The following is a 23,852-nucleotide window of genomic DNA, read 5'->3' as shown; positions in this document are numbered from 1 at the left end:
CTTAATGCCACTGGGTTGTACTTACCAATGGTTAAGATGGTGAATTTTGTGTTCTGTATATATATAACCACAATAAAAACCCCACAAAAAACCCAAACCAAAACAGAAAGGGTACAGCTTTTTCCTGCAGGTTGTTTACCACATTCTCAGTGCTCTGTGGGATTAGCAGATAAAAGACTGGAAGGGGCTGAGTGTGCTGGGGGGGGAGGGGTGGTACCCAGTCTGCATGCTGTCTGCCGGCAGGTGCACGGCTTCCTGCTCCGAGTAGCTGCGTAAGGCCAAGTTCTGCTCAGAGCTTTGATCAGGGCAGCAGAGCTATCTTTCGTATCTCTGTGCTGATTGTATAGTCTTGCTGTCATTCTTGTTATGTGCAAAAGGAATTCATTTTCTGTTTTGTACTACTCTTGTTTCTGCTTTGAGAATGTGCATAATCGATTTATACTGTGGAGTCTAGAGTCTAGGCAGGTTTCTCTTTGTTAGTGGTTGGCACTCCTTTCTTTGCCTTGCCGTTATTTATGTGTGTTCTTAAAAAAACATTTTTTGTAATGTTTGCACAGGCTGCTGAGATCCTTTAAGCTTCTCTGCTGTTCCTTGTGTTTATCTGAGGATGGCAAGTTACACACCCAGGCTTTCAGGTGATGGGGCTCACGGGATTAGTAGCCCTCAGGCTCTCACTTCAACGACTTTTGGAGATGTGCTGACTGGCTAGGATTTTCCATCAGAATAGTCCTTCCTTGGGGGCTTCACCTAGTCTTCTCAGGTAATAGAAAGGGAGCTAGACCTTCTTGCCCACCCCATTTCTAAACGTAAACTTTTAATTAAACAAGTGGTTCGAACCTCCCTTGGTAAGGTCATTTGTGAAAGTGGAGCTTTTGGTCACTCCGTAAGCGATCCCATTTCCCTTGCATCATATGGACAATGCCATGTGGTCATGTTCAGAAAATAGCACCACCTGCAGTAGCCCATGGATTATAAAAGGCCAGAAGGTCTTTGGAGTTACTTGGGTCTGCTGGCTTCTCTCCTTCCGTGGGCTGGTTCTTGTGAACTCCCTGCCTCTGAGTTTCTTAAAATGTTACTGTTTACCATCTTCATATCTGTTTTATTTGCAAAAGAAAAACAAAAGCTGTGGCTATTGTCATATTGATTTTGACAAAAGAAACTAGTGAGAAAATGTAAGTCCTGGTGAGTCTTGAATGTGGGGTCTTCAGCAGGCTCAGTCACATCTCAGTGGTCAGTGTGAGTAAGATTCATGTGCTCATTCAAATATTTGCCTTCATGGGCCTGGAACTTCTTTGTGGGGAAAGAAAGGCTTGATTTTTAAGGAGGTGTGATGTGGGAACTTAATGAGGGACCATGAATAGGCTGTAGGGGACCACCCCCTGAAATTGTCTGCAAAACCTGTATATGCATTTTTCTGGGCAGAGGACTCCATAGCTGCTGTTGGGTTTTCAAATGGATCCGTTTCTCAGAGCTGTTAAAGAGCCTTATGAAATGCGTAGAATACCACTGTAACTGAGACAGTGCCCTGACTGGGGCCTCGGTACCCTGATTGGAGACGTTGCCTTGCAAGATAAGTAAGTGCCTCTTAAGTGTTTCAAGTGGCTCCTTAGAAAGGATGCAGATAACTGTGAGCTGTTTGTATTCAGAAATAAGTTAAAAGAAAGGAAAGGGGAAACACACACATGATGGATTGTAGAAAAAATGCACCCTGCATAGATGCTGGTTGATTCCTCTAATCCGGGGGAAAGTCGTTAAGAGCATCAATTTGGGAGCCAAACTTCTCAGGCTCATATCCCAGCCCTGCCATTTGGTGGTTGCGTATCCTTCGACAACTTAGGCCATTTCTGTGTGCCTGAGGTGTCTTCATTTCTAAGATGGGGGTACTGTAGTTATTTGCTTCCTCAGGTTGTTGAAGAGATTAGATGAGATAATGTGTTCTTGATAGCACGGAGTACATGGTAAGCACTTAGAAATATTAGCTGTCCTACTGGATCCAGGTGGTTGTTCTTGGTAGAGAGTAGTAAAGTAAGGACAGTTCAATTTTTGTGTGCATGTGTTGGTTGTTTTGTACCTGTCACCAGAAAGTCACCTGCCCTCAGCATTTGTCAACTTATGAGCTGTTTCAAGCAAATTGTGATGCACAAACATGATAAAAGGTAAAAGATTACTGTCATATATCCTTTTAGCCAAAGAGATTTAGACTGTTCTTGGCATAAAATACTACGTGATAGGGTTCATCCTGGTAACTGACTAGCTGTTAAACGACTAATATAAGAATGTCATGTTTCTTTTTTGTCTTTTGACATATATTGCTCAGTCTTTGATCCCAAATGTCATCGAGGATGTGGTCATGGAGGCTTCGTGGTCTGAGACTTCACTTCTGTGAGGTCTTTCTCCATCATCATTAGATGCTAAAGAACAGCCGTCTGTCTGTCTCTATAATCATTTCCTGGCCCATTCAGTCACTGAGAGATGTCTCTTCTATCTGCTTTCTTTCTTTCTTTTTCTATTATTCGTGGAAAAGGAAACATTATGAATTCTCAACTGTGTTCTTTGAAAGCCAAAAAAAAAAAGTCCTGGCTTGGTGGCCCAGCCTGTAATCCCAGCACTTTGAAAAGCTGAGACGAGTGGATAACCCGAGCCTGTGGGTTCGAGATTAGCCTGAGCAACTTGGCAAGACCTTGTGTCTACAATAAATACAAAATTAGCTGGGCATGGTAGCATGTGCCTGTAGTTCTGGCTACTTGGAAGGCTGAGGTGAAAGGATTGTCTGAGCCCAACAGGTCAAGGCTGCGGTGACCATGAGTGTGCCACTGCACTTTAGCCTGGGTGACAGAATGAGATTCTGACTCAAAAAATAAAAATAAGAATAAAAATAAAAATAAAATAAATGGGTCTTGTGAACACATGGGAATTGTAGGGTGGAATGAAATTTTGAAAGCCCTCCAATGAGAAATAGAAGTCATGAAGAAGCAATCCTTACAAATAGAACTGCTCAAAAAAGAAACTCAAACCTGACATCGGGTCCGCAGGACCCTGATGGTATGTGGGGTGATCACACATCTAAGAAGCCATTTCAAGGGATAATCTGAAAGGCAGACAGAGATTAACACATGAAGGCACTCATTGTGATGTTTTTATTAAATAGGAAAAAACTTAAATGTGGAACAGGGTACTGGTTGAGCATCTCAAATCTGAAATCTGAGATGCTCCAAAATCTAAAACTTTTGAACATTGACATGATACTCACAGATATGCTCATTGGAGCATTTTGGATTTTAGATTTTCAAATTAGGGATACACAGCCAGTAGGTGTAATACAAATATTTCAAAATCTGAAAAAAATCTGATATCCAAAGTATTTCTGGTTTCAAGCATTCTGGGGAAGGGATACCCAACCTATAATAGGTTTATTATGGCACAATAATATACCAAAGTCTTATGTAATACTTTAAAGTTGTATTCTCAGATGGCCTGTCATATGAGAAAGAGGGTCATGATTGGATATTAAATCTAGAGAGTGTAATACTAACCTTATACTACAGTATAAGGTCAACTATGTAAAATTCATACATAGAAAAATGTTGGCAGTAAATACATTAAATGTCAATAGTTTTTTCCTGGGTGGTGCAGTGATGTATGGTTTTTAAATTTTGTCTATACTTTTATCTCCTAAAATCTCCAACTGGTGTGTATTTTTTTAAAAAAACAAATCTTTTTTGTGATATTGAAGCAAATATTCTTTTTTAGTGCAGTTTTATGGAGATATAATTTACATGCCTTACAATTCACCCACTTAGAGTCTCCCATTCAGTGGTTTTTAGTGTATTCACAAGGGGTGTTCAACCATCACTATCAGCACAATCAACTTTAGAGTATTTCATCATCTCGAAAGAAATCCCATACCCATTAGTAGTCACTCCCCATTTCCCCCAAACCCCAGCCCCTGTGGATTGATCATTTCTGGACTTTTCATGTAAATAGGCTCAGACGTCACATGGTCCTTTGTGACGCAGCATTGTTTTCAGCGTGAAGCAGATCACTCTTGTACTCCAGTTTACTCATTTTTTGAAAGAGATCATACTAACCTTTATATATTGTGTGGAATAATGTATTTTTTTCCTTTTACTTCCAGAATTGGTTCCATCAATTATGAGCAACTTGTTGAATCCAGATGCCATTTTCTCTAACAATGAAATGAGCCTGTCGGACATTGAAATCTATGGCTTCGATTATGACTATACTTTGGTGTTTTATTCAAAGCACCTCCACACGCTGATATTTAATGCTGCTCGGGACTTGCTCATCAATGAACACCGGGTAAGATCACAGGGACTTTTTCGTCTTCCTGTTCCCTGAATTCCTTGAAACAGCCTTGAGCTGAATGGCCCCACACCTTGCCCAGAGAAGTCTTTTAGTAAACTGTGACTGAATGAATGAGTAGATTTTGTTCCAGTTCAAATTTCCAACGGACTCTTATCTACAGGTCATTTTTGTTTTTTAATTCTTTGGCTGTCTCTTTGGCAGATGACTTCCCAGGGTACGTGTTAGTGGACATTTAGATATCTGCACTCTCATTTTTCTTAGAGCATCAGCATAGATTCTCCAGAGCTTGAGTTGCGGAGGCAACCTGTTGAGTTCTGGTTAGAAAGAAGTCCTCAAATGAGAGGAAGTGTGTTACTCTCAGCACTGGTCTGAATTGCTGAGAGTAAAGAATATTTGCATGTCTTCTGATGTACCATATTGTTGAAAGTTTTTAATGAGGAAGAAAAAGAAAATTGTCATTCTTTTCTGTGGTCTGACTTGAGTGCACATTTCAGGAGTCAGGATGAAAAGCATCCTCAGACATCACAAGGGCTAATGTCCTTTGCGAATGCCTACTGCAGCCTGAGAAGTAAGGCTGGATCTCCATCTCAGACAGGCACACGTGACCCCAGGAGGCAGTTCTGAGTTTTGGGAAGTTCTTCCGTGGTTGAGCAGTTTAGCCTTCATACAGCTTCCACCATCGATATCTTCTCTTTTCCTCATTCATTTGTTCCTTCCTTAAGCCTTTACTGTCTCCTCTGTGGATAAAGGCAAGGAGGTGGGCATTGCTCATGGAGACCCAGCAGCCCAGCAGGGAGTCAGCCACGCGAGCAGATCAGTTGGGAAGCCTCCTAGCCGAGGCTGTTGTAGACATCTGAACAGAGAGTTGAGGATGCATAGAGGGTGGCTGGAACAACTTTTTCCACCTGAGGGAGTTGGAGAAACAAAGACGGTGACGACAGTTCAGCCTAGTCACGAAGGAGCTTGCCAGCAAAGGTGGACGAGGGGTGGGTGGGTGAGCAGCCTACCAACCCGAGTCATGCAAACTCCTGTTATGTATCTGACTGTTGAGTACTGGACATCTCATGGGTTGATACTGTGTAGACGCCTTGATGCCCGCCAGCACTTCTACTCTCCCTGGCCAGTCCTCAGCTCTTTTAACTATTCTCATTTGTCCTCTTTTCTCTTCTTTTCATCATCCTGGTCACCTTCCTTCTGTATGCTCTGTTTGTCCTTCTCAAATGTGATCTTGAACTGAAGATGTTACCACAGGTGGAGTCTGACTAGTGTGAAATAGAGGGAGACCACCACCTCCCTGCTTCTGGATACCATACTCTCATTAATGAGGCCAAAGTTCCCACTAGCTTTGGATCCTGACCATTTGATCCAGTGTATTTTCTGGTTGTCCTCAGCTTTTGGTTATTGGTGGACTTCAACAACTCACGTTGTCCTTATCCAAAATACAGAAATGGCATTTGCCAAAAAGTACCTTCCCTTCTGCCACTGAACCAACAGCCAGCTGTCTTTAGTTATGACCACTTGACCAGATATGAAGCCACCTGGCTGCTTGCTATCCAGCTGCTGGTCACTGCTTGTTCTAGAGACTCATCTCTGTATCTAAACTAGCCAAAGCAGATGAAGAACCAGGTGGCTCTGCCCTGGCTTCCTGTCTGCCACCTGTGCCATCGCTTCGCCAGCCCCAGGGAGAGGGAACTGAAGGGTGTGGCATTAGTGCTGGCATTCTGTAGGTCAGCTGCAGCATTTTCTGCGACTTGGATGCCATGAATAAAAATCAGGTCGTGACCCTAACAGCACCGCTCATTGATTGTCAGATGCCGAAAGCAGAGGTTCTAAGGCCTGACTGCCCAGGTTCAAATCCTGGCTTCACCATTTGTTTCCTACATATTCTTGTTCTGGGTCTCCATTTTCTCCTCTGTAAAATGAGCATAATAACAGTGCTTTCCTTACCGTGTTATTGTGATAACTGCATGAATTAACATATGGAAAGTATCTGACACATAGAAAACAATAAATATTAGCTGTTTATTAACATTATTTCTAGTCTGCATGACAGCCCTGCCCATACATGGTGTCTCTGTTTTATAGTTGAGGAGACTGAGGTTACAAGACTTAGGATGCCTGTTCAAGACCATAGGCCAGTGGAGGCAGTGGAGGTAGTGGGAGGCAGAACCAGGATTTGAACCCAGATCTCTCTCCAGGGGACTTGTGTTCCCTTTTCTACTCCACTTTGCCTCTTTGTAGGGTTGGTGACACCTTTCCATCCTGTGGATGTTTTGCTCAGATGAACATAAAATATTCATGAAAATAAAGCATTTATGAACATAAGAGATTTATGAAATTACGGGGGAAAGAGATAAAATAGATGGATTAAAAAAAGGTCCAGTCATTATAATTAGAAATGCCTCTGAATTTAAGATCATTGAAATTTTATTCTCATATCTGTTTGTTGCTTTGATAAAAGGAGTTACAATACTAATTATATCAAGCATATTAGTAGAGTCGATTATGCTTATGCAGATTTTCCTCTTGCTCTGATTAAACAAAATAATTCTTCCAGGAGGCACTGGGTGCGGTCCCATTTTTGCTGCCAAGACTAAAACCTCGTTGTGTAGTTGCGGAGATGGGAAGACATCTGCTTTTGAGACATGCAGTAATAGAACAGTAAATTTACAATTTAGCATCTTTCCAAAAAGCAAATGTTAAAATTCCAACTCCTGTGTAATTACTCTTTTTTTTTATAAGAACAAATTTTTACATAAATGGAAATTTAAAAAAAAATTGAGTAATTACGTGTCTGGATTTTTATCTCCTGGATCTGCCCAGGGGTAGGAGGAGGGAAGAAGGTCTTTTATCTTTTATATTTCTTACTGATTTGGGGGATGCCAGTTATGCTTCCGTCTCACATTCGTACCTTTGTTAGATCCCTTCGCAGTTGCACTGGCAGTCCTCCAGGTGTTCAGATCCAAAGCCTGGCGTCCGCGGTGACCCCGTGTGCCGTCCCATGTCTGGCCTCTCAGCAGGTGCTGCGAGCGCTCTCTCTCCTTTAAATAAGCTTTTAGTTCTAGAATAGTTTCAGGCTTTTATGAAAGAGAATACCAAGTTCCTGTTTGCAGATCCCACGCCCAGCTTTCCCTCATGTTAACATTGTGCATTGCTATGGTACATTTGCCACAACTAAAGAACTAATATTAATAACGTCATGGTGAGCTGAAGCCCAGGACGTCATTCCGATTGCCCCTTTGTTTGTATCTAACGTCCCTTTCCTGCTCCAGGATCCCGTCCAGGACACCACGTTACATTTTAGTTGTCACGTCTCCTTAGGTGTCTCTTGGCTGTGATGGTTTCTCTGACCTTCCTTGCTTTTGATGACCCGGGCAGTTTTGAAGAGTGCCAGTCAGATGCTGGACGTCTTTTCCTCATGATGAGGCTGGTTGTGGGTTTTGGGAAGGAGGGCCATTCCCGGAGGCCAGTGCCGTCTTCATCCCGTCCTAGCAAGGGCTGCGCCGTGCCCGGAGCCTTAGCATCCCTGCTGCCCCCTCTCCCCACGGCCCCCACTCTCGCTGGTTCCCCTGCAGCCACACTGGCCTCCTCACCGCTTCTTGAACACCACATACCTTCCTGTGCTTGCCCGTGGCGCTGGCTGGGTCCTCAGCCTTGGGACGCCCTTCCCGCGCCAGACAGCCTGGAGTTTGCTCCTTGGTTTTCCTTCAGATCTGTGAACTCTCGTACTGCATTTTTTGCATAGAACATACACTGAGGCATTGCACTCTCTGTGCGTGTGTTTGTTGACGGTTTCCTCCTCACGGTAGAATGGGAACTTCTTAGGGGCAGAGGCCTTTGTCAGTTTTGGCCACTGCTGCATCCCCAGGCCCTGGCCAAAATATTTCCTCAATAAATACTTGACATGTGCATCCATGGATTCCCAGGTAAGTGAGAGTGTCACGCTTCCTGCAGGGCTAGCACTCTGGGGTCCTTCTCCCTGTGCTTCGTGCCTCATGTAGTTTTCAGAGGACTTTGTTTTTGTGGCCCGTCTGCCCTGTTTCTATATAGACTCATGATGTAAGTTTCTTTAAATATCAAACTGAAAAATATATCCAGGAGACGAGTATGTTTATAGGCCTGTGGACCTCAGGAACCCATGGCGGTGTTCAGAGGTGTGTCGTTATCTAGGAGTGGGGCATTCCTAGGTTCTCTGCAGCATTTTGATGTTGACTTTGCTTGAAGCTAGGGATGTTTCCCTAGCATTTTCAGGTAGACACTGTCCTCTTCTTTATCTGCACACAGTAGCCTGCCCCGATTGTACCTGGGATTGGAACACGTCCAGGTACTGAAGGAAACCAGACTGGGCCCGATTGGAATTTTAGCAAAAATCCTCAGTAAAGGTCTTTTATCTTTTACATTTCTTACTGATTTGGGGGATGCCAGTTATGTCCAGGACGCCTCATGCTGAGCGAGTCTTGCTTTTCTAGGGGGTAGAGAGTTTTAAACTATGAAGAGTCCTGACAGCCTGGCCATAGACAATCAGAGAGGACTATGACCAATGCCACCATGAACAGCTCTGACTTTCAGAGCTGGACGTTATTGTTGAAAGCTCTGCCCTTGCACATAGGGCAGGACTCCTATTATCCCTACTTTGTAGATGAGAAAACCAAGGCTCAGAGAGACAGAGCACTTTACCTAGGGTCCCACAGCAGCACATGGACTCTCAGCCCAGAGCCCAGTTTGTTACGATGCCATTGTCCTGTGAGGCTCTTTCAGCTGCAGTTCTTAGGGTTATTTGCCAATACTTGGACGATTTGATGACGTTGTGTGTCTCCCAGGGGTGACTCCCCAATAACAATAACAGTGAGGGCGACAGGCCAGGGGCCCGTGAGTGGGGGGAGTGTGTCCTGCTGGGGGCCCAGAGAAGCCTCCTTCAAGGAAAGAACCGCCAGCCTGTTCAGCAGTACACGCTCTCTGTCCCTGCACAGCAGTCAGTGAGAACAGCCAGGCCACTCCGAGTCCTTCCAGCTCACTTGTCGAGCACCTTCAGGCAGCGACTGCTGCTGTCATACCGAGGCCACTGGCATCCAGTTACAGTGGCTCAGAGTAGGTCAGAATTGGTTGTGTGGTGGGTAGAGGTGGACGTGGGTGTGACACAGACCTGGGTTCTACCACTGGCCTGGCCACTTTCTAGCTGTGTGAGCTTGGACAAATTCCATGCCTCTAACCTTCAGGCTATTTGGCAGTGAAGCAGGCAGGAGATGTCCCCTTCCTTCATGCTGGGTAATAAGGAATACACAGATGAAGTTGCAGAAGGGTCTCAGCCGGTGCCAAGGCGCCTCCCTTGGAGATGTTGCAAGGTCCCCTTCCTGTCTGACGTCTTATTCGTCCATCAGTCCTGAGCTAAGGTCCCTCGGCCCCCTTGGTTAGCAGAGCTGGAGTGACAGACGCTGGTCTGTGTCAGCTTGTCAGGTATGCCTGTATAAATGCCGGTCCGGACATAGTGTTCAGAAGTCCTGGAAGTGCCCAGGAGCGGGAGCACCAGTTTGCTGGTTTCTTGGCCTGCATGGCTGGTGGTGGATAAATGAGCTGAATGAGACATTTGAGGCAGCGCTTGGTGCAGCTTCACTTGAAAACTTGCCACGGGCAGGTCATCTGGTGGTCCTGGGAGATGTTTTCGCACATGTGTGGCCTTGACCATGAAATCAGCAGAGTAGCCATGAAAGGAGGTTTCCTGGGCGTCCTAACAGCTGTCTGGGTTTTGACTTAAGCAGTTTGCATCACGATGGGAAGATCCTGCTGACATCGCCTCTCCAGGCTTAGGAATAGATATTCTATCCCACAGGTCTTGCTCCAGGATAGAGGCCGGTTGGGAAGAACATGGGTGCAGACCCACGCCTTTCTCCCTGCCCAGAGTGCCCCGGTGGGGTGGCTTGGGCCCCGGTGTCAGAGGTGACCTCTGATGTCTCCTCTGTAAGATGGGGATGGTGGGACCTGCTGCATGGTTGCAGCAGAGACAGTGCCGCCAGGTGGGTGTCTGATCCGAGATTTGGGGAGTGGGGAGGGAGGGAGAGCGCACGAGGAAGGGAAGGACTTGGGTGCCTGGAGCCGTAAATGAGGAGGGACCGGCATGCATGTGAGGAGTGACTGGACGACTAGGGCGTTCCGGGGGAGGAGCGCTGCCTCCTCGAGCCCTGTGTGTGCTGTGACAGGGCGCTGTGCAGGGTGGGTGAGAGGAAGGGCCTCCCTAGGCTGTGTGCACCCCAGCTCCTGGGAGATGGTGGCAGCCAGCTGTTCAGGAGAGTGAAGCCATGACCTCGGGTCTCCCTGTGAAACTGCGGGGCCGTCCAGGGCTGCGACACATAGGTGCTCCAGTACGAGTGGGGCGATGGTTGACAACGTGCTTGCGTAAGTCATGCTTCTAGCAAGAGAGGGGACGCTCCAGCTTCTTCTCCCGGTAGCCTTGGAAGGAAGAGGAGGGAATAGGCATCGAGGTGGAAGCAGGTGTATTGTTGGGATCTTGGGGTCTGGGAGCCTAGGGACATGGGGGGAGGGCATGGGAGGTGGGCTCTGTGGCCCGGCATCTGCAGGAGGTGCTTGGACTGGAAATGGGGGGACAAGCTGTGGCCTGTCCCTCCTTGACCTCACCTTCCCACTACGGTGCCAGCTACCTCAGTCTTTGCACAGGGACAGATCTGGATGGGGTCCTGAACTTGATACGTGGGTGGCAAAAGCCATTTCCTTTTTTCTTTCTTAGTATCCCATGGAAATCAGGAAGTATGAGTATGACCCCAGCTTTGCAATTCGTGGACTCCATTATGACGTGCAGCGGGTAGGTATACTGCTCGTGTATTTCTACAGCTTCATGGTGTTTGGAAAGGAAATCTCTCGGTGCTTTTCTTAGCTGAACAGTAAATTGGTTTAAAATTATGCTCTTGGGGGCTACACAACCAAATTATTCAAATATCTTTGGATAAAATCTTTTTGGAGAGATTACATATTAGAAAAGATGACCTCATTGAGCTATTTGGGAGGTACTGTTTATTTCTAGTAGTCATTTTTGGTGTTTTGAGGAGGAGCCGGTTGCTGTATCTGTTTTTGTGTCTTTTGCAGTTAGACTGTTTCCTGAAAGGGCCATCCAACTCCTTAATTAACAGGAAGCCTTCAGGAACCACAGTGTGCTTCCTGCAGGCAGCCTCAGGTTGACAGGACTTAGTGACACCGGGATTGGTCACTTGATATGCAAATGGTTGTGCGTTATTTACCTGTGCATATGTTTATGTTTTAAAGGCAGTACTGATGAAGATTGATGCTTTTCATTATATCCAGTTGGGAACTGTCTATAGGTAAGTGTAAGAAGAGAGAAAGTTAATTCACTCAAAGTAACCGAGTGGCATTGGGTTTCAGGACCCATGGACTGTCGAGTGCTGAGGAGGGCTGCAGTGTGTGTTTGATGATCCATTCACACACTCACTCACTCACAAGCATTTATGAGGCCTGCTGCCATGCTAGGTGCCAAGGGTTTGGCTTACAGGGATGCCCTCAGGGAGCTCAGTGTGTTGGGTGGGAAGCTACACAGGTAGACTCCTGCAGCCCGTGACAACAGAGGCCATGATGGAAATGTCTTCAGACCACTGGGGAGCACCCAGGGGACTCTGGAAGATGCCAGCGGAGCACAGGTTCTCCGGAGTCTCAGGCTAGGGGACTGGCGGGCTGGCGGGCTGGGGGAGGGTCCTGGGAGGCCTGGAGGGGAAGGCTGTGGGCCGAGGGGCCGGGTTCTCACTCCCACCTGGGTGGTTGGGCGGTTTAGATGTTGAGACTCTTCCGCTGGTTATTAGAATTAGTATAAGTACTTCACTTAGCCAAAAGTCTTTGTAATTTTTTAAATGGAGGGTTTTGCTTCTTTGAATTCTTTAATTTAAGAGTGTGATGTGTATTTTGGTTCATAGCTTATACTTAAAATAATGTGCATATCTTAGCTTAGATTCTTCTTCAGTAGATTCTTCGTTAAAAATTAAAGTTTATTTTTTTAAATCAAAGTAAAACATACATAGAGTTACAACCAAACAGTATTAAAGGTGTCATAAGGAACAGCAGAAGTCCTGTGTCCCCCCCCTCCCCCAAACCCTTCAGAATTTTTTTTGGTATTTTTCTTCCTTTCTCCCCCCCCCCCCACCGTCCTCCCCTCCCTTCCTTCCTTCTTGAGGTCTGCTCTGTCACCCAAGCTGGAATGTAGTAGCATAATCACAACTCACCGCAGCCTTGATCTCCTGGGCTCAGGCAGTCCTTCCACCTCAGTCTCCTGAGTAGCTGGGACTACAGGCTACTTTTTTGTAGAGACAGAGTCCTGTTACATTGTTGCCCAGGCTGGTCTTGAACTCCTACACTCAAACAGTCCTCTTGCCTTGGCCTCCCAAAGTGCTGAGATTACAGGTGTGAGCCGTCGTGCCATACTTTTCTTCCTATTTCGAAGAAACATGTCTGCTCTTAAATTTCCTAACTGATCCATGTTGGTCATAGTCCCTCCTGTGACAGATGAGAACTTGGCCCTCCCCACACGTATGCGTCCAGCCTCATTCTTCTCATCTCATTAAGATCTCAGTATTTCGTTCTTGGACCAGTCACTGTTTACGTGATGACTTGGAAGGTCTTGTTCACTTTTTTTCTGAGTTGGAGTCTCACTCTGTCGCCCAGACTGGAGTGCAGTGGCACACTCCCGGCCACCGCAGCCTCGACCTGCTGGGCTCCGGCGATCCTTCCACCTCAGCCTTCCAAGTAGCTGGAACTACAGGCGCGCGCTACCACGACTGGCTGATTTTTTTATTTATTGTAGAGATGAGATCTCGCCAAGTTGCCCAGGCGAGTCATGAATATTCACTCCCTTTCTAATAGCACCTGTTTTCCTAAAATTATTGAAGTGATGGTGTGTATGTGTGTATGTATATATGTGTGTATGTGTGTGTATCTATGTGTATGTGTGTGTGTGTGTGTGTGTGTGTGTATAGCAGGGTTATCTGTGTCCTTGAAAATCCTTACCAGATCTTTGGATTCTGTCCCTCTATCTCTGTCTCTCCTGTCACCTTCTTAACCCTTCTCTCCTGGGGCTCTTGACGGTTTTTTTTAAGTTGGAGTCTCATTCTGTCGCCCAAGGTAGAGTGCAGTGGAATACTCACAGACCACTGCAGCCTTGACCTGCTGGGCTCATGTGATCCTTCCGCCTCAGCCTTCCAAGTAGCTGGAACCACTGGCATGTGCCACCATGCCTGGCTGTTTTTTTTTTTTTTATTGTAGAGATGAGGTCTTGCCATGTCGCCCAGGCTCTTCTCGGACCCCTGGGCTCAGGCAGTCCTCTTGTCTATGCCTTCCAAAGTGATGGGATTACAGGTGTGAGCCACCGTGCCCGGCTGACTCTTGGTGTTTTCTACAACATAGTCTATCATGGATGTTGTTGCTTGACTGATCACCCTAAATCACTACCCCTAACAACCCCTTCCTGATACCGTGAATGGCTCCACACTGCTTACAGAATAAACCAAGCCTAGGCTTAGGCTTAGGCAGTAGGTTTCAACCTCCTCTAAACCCTCAGCTTCCTCTTCTTCCATATGCAGCTCCTTTATGTACTGGATTTGTTCAGACTCTTGGTTGTAGAGTTGAATGATAAAGCCTAGGGACAGGGTTAGTTGCAGTTGTGGCTGGCTCCAGGGCCCGAGTTGCCATTATCTGAACTCTTTCTATTTCCTCTCTGTCTTCTTCTCTGACTTGGCTTACTCTCAGGAAAGCCTGTCCGCAGTGGCCTCTGACAGTGCCGGGCTCTCATCCTTCCAGCCTGAGAGGGGCTTTGCTTCTCTACAGTACAGCCCGAGTCTCAGGACTGAATCTCCTAGGGAAGCCTTGGGTCCTGTGCTTGGTCCTGAGTCAGCTGGTGAAGAAGGAAAGAGTGCCAGGCTGGGAGAGCAACACGTAGCTTCTGTTCCTCAGCATTCTTCCTTTTCCCCGTTGCACGTGCTCCTCCGTGTGCCACCGGGATGCAGTTTTGCTGCGATCCCACCCACTCTTCATGGCCTACCTTGGCGAGTCCTCTCCTTGCCCTCAGCCTGTGGTGCTTTCTCCTGTCTCTGCCACTGCCGCCTCAGCACTCCTTGTTGCTCTGCTTCGTCTGCTGGCTTGTACCTCGTCTGTGGTGTTAAGGAGGAGCCCTCCAGGCACTCGGGGAAGGAGCGTCAGGTGCAGGGGGCAGGAAGGTCACTGTGCATCAGTGATGACAGGAGTGTGGCTGCCGAGCCTGGAGAGTGTGTGGACTCTGGGGGATCCACACTTCCTGGGTGTGAGCCCCAACTTCCCTGTGCACACGCGTGTGGTCTTGAGCAAGGCTGGACTCTGGCAGCCGTGGCTTCCTCTCCGTGAAGCAGGCATGATTCCAGTGCCTGCTTTAGGGCAGCCTGTTGGGCAGTGAGCACGCATGGAGCAGTGCCCAAGCATCATGGGCACCAGTGTGTCACTTCTCTTTCCTCGAGAAGGGTCGTGAGTGAGGGAGAAACGGGAAGATGACGAAGCCTCAACTGCGGGTCTGCAGTTCCGACCCCAGGTGGTTTCATCTTCGGGCCGTAGGAGTGAGTGCCCCAGCCCAGGGAGAGCAGGGGTCTCACTGGCGGCCCTGCCTTGGCACCCATGTTTTACGTTCTTGCTAAGAACTTTGTGAACAGCTGGGGAGTCCCCTCACAAGCACACCAGTGAGACTCTGACGGCGCTGACCACGTTCCAGCGGTTCTGTGTAGGACTCATTCAGTCTTGTCAGTAGCACAGGGAGGCAGGCACTCTTGTTGTTGATACAGGCACATCCAGCTTTAGGGTAGACAACTGAGACCCAGAGAGGGGAAATTATGTCAGGGTCATGCCCCTCGTAACTATGGGACCACAGCCCGGGCCGACTTGTTCAGATCTGTGCTCTTGGCCTCTGCGTTCCTCATCGCCCCACGTGGGGCCGGGCAAGGAGCTTGGTTCTGGGTCTCAGTGCTGGTTACATGGTGTTCAGATGCGGCCAGTGGCCCGCTTATGCCTGTCAAGATCCTGTGTGGCTCTCCATTCACTGCAGTTGCCTCCGGGGATGCGACTGATGGGGACTGACAGAGTTTATTTTGAGTTGCCGTTTGGTTGCTTGGTGTTTGAGGATGCACCCTGTGGCAGCGCCTGAACCTGAGAGGCAGCCGTGGCTCTTAGGGCAGGGAAATAGCTCACCTGGCTGAGTCACCACACTTTTTAACTTTTCCTCTGAGTGTTAAAGCTGTAGGAGTGTGGACGCCTGCCTGTGGTGACTCAGCAAGACCCGGTTTCCAAGGTCACGGCCTAGAATGATCTGGGTGAGTGCCCAAGTCTTATCTGATTTCCAGAGTGAAGATAAAGGGAGTTCAGTGCAGCTTCTGTTTCCAAAGGCCAGGAGTTGTCACAAGTTCGTCAAGATCAGAGGCACAGTGTCCATGACTCCACTTGGATACTTCAACCAGTAATCTGGGGGTGGAGGTCAGGGAAGGAGGTTGAAGGAATATTTTTGTTAACATCACATATCAAAACAATCGGTATTGTATATGGGCTTTAATCTTGGCTGTGTGGTTTTGTATGCTACGCAGCCCGTTTGTATCGGCAACTAAACTTCTTGAATTATCCATACTCCTCTTGTAGCACAGTGTTATTCATTCTGGAGTTTTGTAATTGCCAGTGTCCACTTTTTAGGCACTGTCTCCTCTGCAGGAGGACTGGAGAGCAGATGACTCGTCATGGCCCTCCAGAGGAGGCGAGCCCAGGTGTGCAGGACTTGCACCGGCACCTGAGCACATCACTGGGCAGAGGCAGGGGTGAAACCTAGGCCACTGACTCCAGACTTTTTTTTTTCCTGTACGTGGAAGAGCTGGATCATTTGCACTTCTAGATGGTGAATCAGGAAACAGCCGTCAGTGTCCCAGAGCATCTGAGGGCATTCCCTGTCTGTGTCAGTGGTGACACTGGGACCTGTCTCGTGTCACCAAGTTTAATCCACTGAACCTCGTGTGTGACTGCTGCCACCTCAGCACCTGTCTCAGGGACGTGCACTGGAGGGCAGGAGGGTGTGTGTGGGAGACAAAACCAGCCTTTCTCTGCCCTAATGTATGAAAAACATTTTTAAAAAACCTGCCCCAAAGCAAGTCACTAGGAAGCCCTGGTCCTTCGTGGTTTAAGGAACCACTAGGAACGAGAGCCTGGATCCTAGCATCAGGAAGCCTGGGATCAATCCTGACTTGCCACTTTCTACTTTGGTGACCTGGGACAAGGCGTGTGACCTCTCTGTGCCTCGGTTGCCTCAGCCGGAAAGTGGCAAGATTAACAGGGCCTCCTTCCTAGGATGGCTGAGAATCAAGTGGATGACTAGATGTCATTCGTGTCTGGCACCTGGAGGGCGTCAGGTGGTACTGGTGATCTTTACTCCAGCTCTTGTTACCGGGACAACAGTAGCAGTGGTAATGGTCGTCGCCTCCTGCCTGACACGCTTCGCATTTATTTGCAGCATAGTTTGCCTCATGGCGGTGTCTTGCACCTCAGCCGAAAGTTCCAGCAGTCAACAGAGGGCTGAGAATCACAGGCCTCTCTAGTTGAGCTCTTGACGCACTCTGACTTTTCTAGAGGCCTCAGTGTCGTCCCCGATGAAGAAGTCATTGAAATGTACGAGGGGTCCCATGTGCCCTTGGAGCAGATGAGTGACTTCTACGGAAAGGTAGGGAAGCACTTTCCTCTTTTGAAGCAGCCTGCGTGTTTCCTTCGTGAAGCATGGCCTCATAGATCCTGGAGCGCAGACTTTCCTGCTGCCCACAGGGAGTTGGCAAGGAGTTGAGACTGTTTGAGAGAGACTTGGTGAGTTCAGAAGCCGCCCAGGTCTTTCACGAGTCTCCTTTCTCCCTACCTGGTGAAGCGCTTTCTCCTCCCTTGTGCCTCCCCCTGTTGAGCACCACACCTCCTTTCTGGAGTGGGCTCTGGAAGGGGCGAGGGCTGTTGGTGCAGAAGCTGTCACCTCCCTGTGCTGTGCCTAGAATGTGGTGTGGCCGTGCCTTCTGCCTGGAGAGAAGCCTTGGCCTTTCTAACTCTTGGTTCTCCTTCCTCTCAGAATGCTTGCTGCTGTCTTGTTAGATGCACTCACTCGCTTGCATTGTTGGCATGAACAGAGGATACCCCGTCAGCCAGTAAACTTGGTGGTTGCTCCCTGACGATGATGGTTCCACTTGCAGTTTTTTAACTTTAGCATGGTGCAAAACTACTGCAATTTTGTTATAAATTACATTATCTAATAAATTACATGAGCTAGTCAACACTTTATTATAGTATCAGTTTTGTGTTGGATGATTTTGCCCCATGTAGGCTAATGTAAGTGTTCTAAACATGGTTAAAGCAGGCTAGGCCAAGCTAAGATGCTTGGTAGGTCAGATGTGTTCGTGTACTTTTGACTTACGCTGGGTTTTTTGGGATTAACCCCATCATAGATCGAGGGGCATCTATAGTACGAGGGGGGATGCCCCCCGAAATCGAATTTTCTTTTGGCCGGTGGGCCCCTTGCCATCCAGGCTTCCCCCTCTAGGTGAGCGTTCTAGGAACCGGTCTGCATCAGTGTACCAGCTAGTGTTGTTGTGTGAGAGGCTGCATTCAGCTTCAGTGCCTATTTTTTTGAAGATCCTTTCAGCGCAGTTGCCCATTTCATGACGGGTGATTTACAAGCGCATCTGCCCATACTGTGCTGAGTGTTCAGCAGTTTTTGCCCCCAAAATGGCATGACTCCTCTGTCCCACCCTCCCTGTTTGCCCTGAGAGACGTTTCTGTGTGTCCTTGAATGAAAATGTCCTCAGGGAGAAATGTTTTGCCGACGTGGAAGAAGTGAAAAGGGAAAAACAGGCAGAAGTACTAAAAGGCATCAAAATTGATGAGTTCAAACTGTTTTGAGCAGTGGAAAAAGCATCTTGATAGGTGTATTGCATCACACCGAGAGTTGCTTTGAAGGTGACTGAAATTTAAACATATAAGAATAAGCACACAATTTTTAATAAATAAATTCCATTTTTTTGGGTCCCCCCTCATCTAAACCACAAACATTCAGAGAAGGTTTTTTTAAAAAAAGTTCTGATATGGGCCCGGAGGGTGTGTCCCAATGATGGAGGGTTAAGTGACTTTTTATGCCATTTTATGGACAGTCATCTGCCAGCTTTTCTCTGTGTTTCCTGGGAGTTGGATTGAGCGCACGGGAAAGTGGAATGGGGGAGGTAACTGGACTTGGGTGGGCTAGCTATGCTTAGAGTGCAGCATTAGCTCTGCTGCGAGTGGTGAGGGACAAAGGGAACATTTTGCTCTCTCGTTATTAGAATTGTCCTTTCTTTGTGGAGAGGGCTCTAGATGTTGGCGACCAGTAAATGACGTCTTCCTGCTATCCCTAGCGCTTGGTTGCATTGCGTTCTGCCACTGGGGTGGACCCTGTTTCTAACGTGTTCCGCCTGTCTGCAGAGTTCTCATGGGAACACCATGAAGCAGTTCATGGACATCTTCTCCCTGCCGGAGATGACGCTCCTGTCCTGCGTGAATGAATATTTTCTGAAGAACAACATCGACTATGAGCCTGTCCATCTGTACAAAGATGTCAAGGTTGTATCAACAGTGAGGGATCAGAGGCTGCGTCTGCTTCAGCTTTTCAGTTAAAGCAACGGAGCCTGAGCCTCCTTTCTAGGCTAGGTGTCTTAAATAGTCTCTTAGCTGGGCTCTCTCTTTGTGGTTTAACCTTGAATATGGTAAGAAAGGTGATGTTCTATCAGAAGGACTAGAGATCAGTCAAGACTTTGTTAAAACAAGATGGTGGCCAGGCTCGGTGGCTCAGCCTGTAACCCGCACCTTGGGAGGCTGAGGTGAGTGGATTGCCTGAGCCCGTAGGTTCAAGAACTGCCTGGGCAACTTGGCGAGACCTCATCTCAACAATAAATAAAAAAATTAGCCGGGTGTGGTAGCGCGCGCCTGTAGTTCCAGCTACTTGGAAGGCTGAGGCGGAAGGATTGCCAGAGCCCAGTAGGTCGAGGCTGCGGTGGCCAGGAGCAGCCATTGCACTCCAGTCTGGGCGACCGAATGAGACTCCAACTCAAAAGAAAAAAAACAAAAAAAACAAGATGGTGCTCACACTGTTATCTAGACTGCTAGTCCTTTCTGACCAGAAGGCCAGGTGCACCTGGCCGAAGGAGGGAGGGGGTGTGGAAGTCCAGCCTGTCCCCAGCGTACCCCTGAACCTGCCCAAACAGGGGTGTCTCTTCTTCATGACCCAGGGTGGGGCCTGTGTGACTGCAGTTGTCCGGAGGAAGTGCCCTTTCCTCCTGCTGACAAAGGTTCTGTGTGGCTTTCAGAGGCCCTGCAAAAAGCCTTGCAGGAATCTGACTGGAGAGGGTGGCGTAGACAGAGGTAAACATTTACACGAGCATATACAGCAAGCCTCACAGAATGCTGCCCGTGGGTTCCGGGAAACGACAATTTTAGTGAAACCACTTGCAGTACATCCTCAAATAATGTTATTTTCTTCAATGTCATTTTGTTACAATGTGAATGAGAAAAAACTGGGCTTTATTATACATCATGTCTATTTAAGTTGCAGTTTCTAAGGACCTATGGAAAACATTAAGTACTTATTATACACATTATTTGTATTTATAAATTTATATATTTTAATTTATATTTATACTCACGTGTATGTATATTTATATACATTCTTTAAGCTGGATAAACTTTTTCAACACTTAAGATGTTTATATTTTTAATTTTACATATGTAATATATATTTATAAATCTGTATTTACTTATATTTGTTTAAAATATTCATACTTTAGAAAGATACATATTTACACACTAGATACTTTTATTATATGTTTAGGACTAATTTAAAATTTTGATGCCCTGAGTCCCAGGTTTTAGGAAGATAAGGAACCAGTTATAGCTTTCCAGCATGAGTCTGGTGTTAGGCTGAACTGAATTTGAATATTTAGTGTTTGTTCTCCTTTTTGTGTGCACGGATAGTTCATTCTTGAGAACCTTTGAGAATCACTTGTAGCAGCCCGCCCTGTGCACTCAGGAGACGAAGTGTTTATCTGAAAGTTCAGTTTTTACTATAGGTATTAGCGGCACCAAGAGCAACGCTTATGTAGAGTTTGCTAGGTCCCAGGCACTGTTCTTTTGAGTACTTTGTGCATATTAATTCACTAAAGCTTTACAATAATATCTTGAGATAGATGTTACCATTACCATCCCATTTTATAGATTACGAATTTAGGCACAGAGAATTTGTGTAAGGGTCCAAGATCACACAGCTAATAAGTAGAGAGCCTGGGTTTTAAGCCAGGCAATCCAGCTTGCATTTAACCACTGCCTTCTGCTGCTGGTGTGGACTTGAAACAGGCCTGTGCTGAAAGGTAACTGGGGTTGAGATTACAGTCCAGAGATGCCCACTCTCGACAGAAATCTCCTTTCACAGTCTAAGGCTTAGGCACAATCTCCTACTACTGGCTCTAAAAAGATTCCAGGTGTGCCAGGAGTACCTCCCATGTAGAGGTCCTGCATAGTGCCACCTGCAAACAGGACTCTATACCGACGCCTCAGGCTGCCACACCCCTGAGCCTACAAAGGGCTATCTCCTCCTCCTCTCCCCATTTCTGCACCTGCCGGTCAGACATGTCTCTGCCTGAGCTGCAGTCTCACTGACAGTTCCTTGCCCTGCTAGTGGCACCGAAGAGGGAAGGAGAGACTGTTTTCTGTGGGTCTCTGCTTCCTGTTCTGTGTCTTAGAATTCAAGTTGGGGTCTAGGGATGGAAAGGGTGCAGAGATGAAAAGAGCAGTAGCGCCCTTTGTCCAGGTGACCTGGAGTCATTTGCCCACAGCACTTATATACATTTCTGTTTGTCGTCTGGGGCTTGATTCAGAATGATTCACATAAATGATCTCTTCCAAGTGACCATTTTGAAACTTGCGTTGGAAACTGCCACTCTCACCATGGAAACTTAAGCTTTTCCCAAGGGGCCCCCTATGAAAATGGAGCAGAGTTTAGATTTTGTTTAGTTACCTGGATTTTCAGGTAAAGTCAAACGTTATCACACTGCCAATTACTTGTCTTGTTACTCATGCTCTCTAAGTTACACTTTCACTGATGAAAAATGTCTGTTTTGACAGGACTCGATTCGAGACGTCCACATCAAGGGAATCATGTACAGAGCGATTGAAGCAGATATTGGTACGTGCTTGACACTCTCAGGAAGACACTTGCAGCCTTTCTGTTTGCCGTGAAGCCACACAGGCATTTACTGTACGTCCCTGAGTGCCGTGTAAGGACTTTGCGTCCCGATGTCTCAGACATCGCCTCTTTGTCCAAGACCTTGACATAATTCTGGCTCAGAAGGAGGGGAGCTGGTGGCAGCAGCCATGGAGTTCTTTCCACTTAGACTGGGGGCGCAGGGTCTTTGTTACTGATGCACTGGATACCCATGTTCCACCCTGGACCAAGCTTCCTTAAGGCTTTTCTTCCACCCTGTGCCTAGGACGGTGCTGGGCCTGCTTAGTAAGTACCTTCAGGTTGGCCGATTTCATGCTGACTCTGTGTGACACTGTCTCTTGTCCTAGAGAAGTACATCTGCTATGCCGAGCAGACCCGCGCAGTTCTGGCCAAACTGGCTGACCATGGCAAGAAGATGTTCCTCATCACCAACAGCCCCAGTAGCTTTGTGTAAGTGCTCTGTGTCTCGCTGCTGGCTGCGGGCTCGCTTCTCATGTTCCATTGACCTTGGCAGTGGGAAAATTGGGAAGGAAAAGTTACAAGAACAGTGAGTACCTTTCATGTTGGGCTAACCTGGCTGGCTTGGTATCCTAGGGACAAAGGGATGAGCTATATCGTGGGGAAAGACTGGAGGGACCTGTTTGATGTGGTCATCGTTCAGGCCGAGAAGCCGAACTTCTTTAATGATAAGCGGAGGTGAGTGTCCTTCTTTCTTGGGAACTGGGCTTTACTCCTTGGCTGCTGTGAATACATACGTGGCGTGTCTTGGTAAAATCCAGCTGCAAGCTCATAAGCATCTGAGATGAGAGCTTTAGATTTTTAACCCTTCTAACAAGTAATCTCAAGGAGGGTGGGATGAGCACATAGCGGGCGGCTTGCACATGTTGGAATGCTTCAGATTCACGAGTCAGGCTTAGAGAACGTGACTGACAGTGAAAGGCACGTGGCAAATCAGGTCTTCCGATGCAGACACATTGTAGAAAATAGCAACAGCAAACCACTTGGTGGGCATCTCTTTAGATGGCTCTCATTGACTCTAATTGGTGCATTGGATTTGACAAAGCTTCTCTGCCAGGCTTGCGTGAAGTGGGGTAAATATCACATCTTCTCTGATATCTTCCTGCCACAGTAGCCCTGGGAAGTGGGGAAGATCAAGGTTGTGGCAGGGACTGGATGTGCTGATAGGATTTAGCTGATGGGGGTCAGGGATACTAAAGCATCTCTTAACACGTGGCACAGATCTGTTCACCAAGAGTTGTTCCCCCAGCTGTCATAGTGTTGAGAATGACTGCACGAAGGCTCTAAAAATAATGTATGTGTACACTAAGAGGCCTATTTTGAAACACTTTTACCCACATTTATCTGTTCTGTAATTGGTAGCCTGGCAGCTGTTTCCTGTTGAGTGATGGAAACAGAGTAGGGTGGCCTGCAGTTGGTTTTGAATGCTTTAAGTTCCTCTTGTGATGCAGGAGTTCGTTTTCTGAGTGTCACAGAGACTTCTGGAAGATGAGGCAAAACCCAGAACCATGTGCAGGGCTGGAAAAGTGCTGGGAAGTTCAAGAAAATGAAGGAAAAGCTAGCATATAACTGAAAATAGCTATTAACATTGGCCCGCTGCTTTGTTAGAGTTTCATCCCAGCTGAACCACGACTGAAGTCACCCCAAAAGCATCAGTAGGGAGTTCTCACAAGAGAGATGGGGTGGGTTGGGGATTCCAAGAAAGAGGCCAGGGCGATCCATCCTAAGCATTTATTGGAGAACAAACTGGTGAGTGGCTGCAGTGTGTCCTCGGGTGGGCGGAGAGAAAGGAGTGCCCCACCTGGGGATGTCCCCCAGGAGGGCAGAGTGTAGGATCACGTGAGCCTGTAAGGAGTTTGGCTCCCGGTGTCTTGGGCGGCAACTTCAACACTTTCATCAGTGCCTGGGAGCGTTCAGGGCCCGCTTGGGTTCAGGCCTGCAGGGGAAAGCATGCAGCTGGCCAGGTCACGGAACAAGCCTTCCTCAGGACAGAGAGAGAAATGGGGGTTTGGGGGACCTCTGTAGTATCTTACAAAATGCTCTCATGCATTTTTTTTTTGAGTCAGAGTCTCACTCTGTCGCTCAGACTGGAGTGCAGTGGCCATTCCCGGCTACCGCAACCTCGACCTGCTGGGCTCCGGCGATCTTTCCGCCTCAGCCTTCTAAGTAGCCGGAACTACAGGCGCGCGCTACCACGCCCGGCTAGTTTTTGATTTATTGTAGA

The 23,852-nt window shown here is 47.4% G+C and overlaps 1 protein-coding gene across 1 annotated transcript in view; it reads left to right on the top strand.

Moving 5' to 3' along the window:
- Positions 1-4,141: 4,141 nt before the first annotated feature.
- The window catches only part of NT5DC3 (5'-nucleotidase domain containing 3), a 32,346-nt gene continuing 12,635 nt past the window's right edge, over positions 4,142-23,852 (top strand). The window contains exons 1-8 of the mRNA XM_008058193.1: positions 4,142-4,320; positions 11,066-11,140; positions 11,599-11,654; positions 16,960-17,050; positions 18,820-18,957; positions 21,511-21,571; positions 21,958-22,060; positions 22,205-22,306. Of these exons, the coding sequence (XP_008056384.1) occupies positions 4,153-4,320; positions 11,066-11,140; positions 11,599-11,654; positions 16,960-17,050; positions 18,820-18,957; positions 21,511-21,571; positions 21,958-22,060; positions 22,205-22,306 (794 nt within the window). The 5' untranslated portion in view covers positions 4,142-4,152. The remainder of the gene's footprint in view (positions 4,321-11,065; positions 11,141-11,598; positions 11,655-16,959; positions 17,051-18,819; positions 18,958-21,510; positions 21,572-21,957; positions 22,061-22,204; positions 22,307-23,852) is intronic.

The sequence above is a fragment of the Carlito syrichta genome, unplaced genomic scaffold, assembly GCF_000164805.1.
Source record: "Carlito syrichta isolate Samal-C Ts95f unplaced genomic scaffold, Tarsius_syrichta-2.0.1 Scaffold89693, whole genome shotgun sequence".
Lineage (NCBI taxonomy): Eukaryota > Metazoa > Chordata > Mammalia > Primates > Tarsiidae > Carlito > Carlito syrichta.
This window is presented reverse-complemented; position numbering and strand designations above follow the sequence as displayed.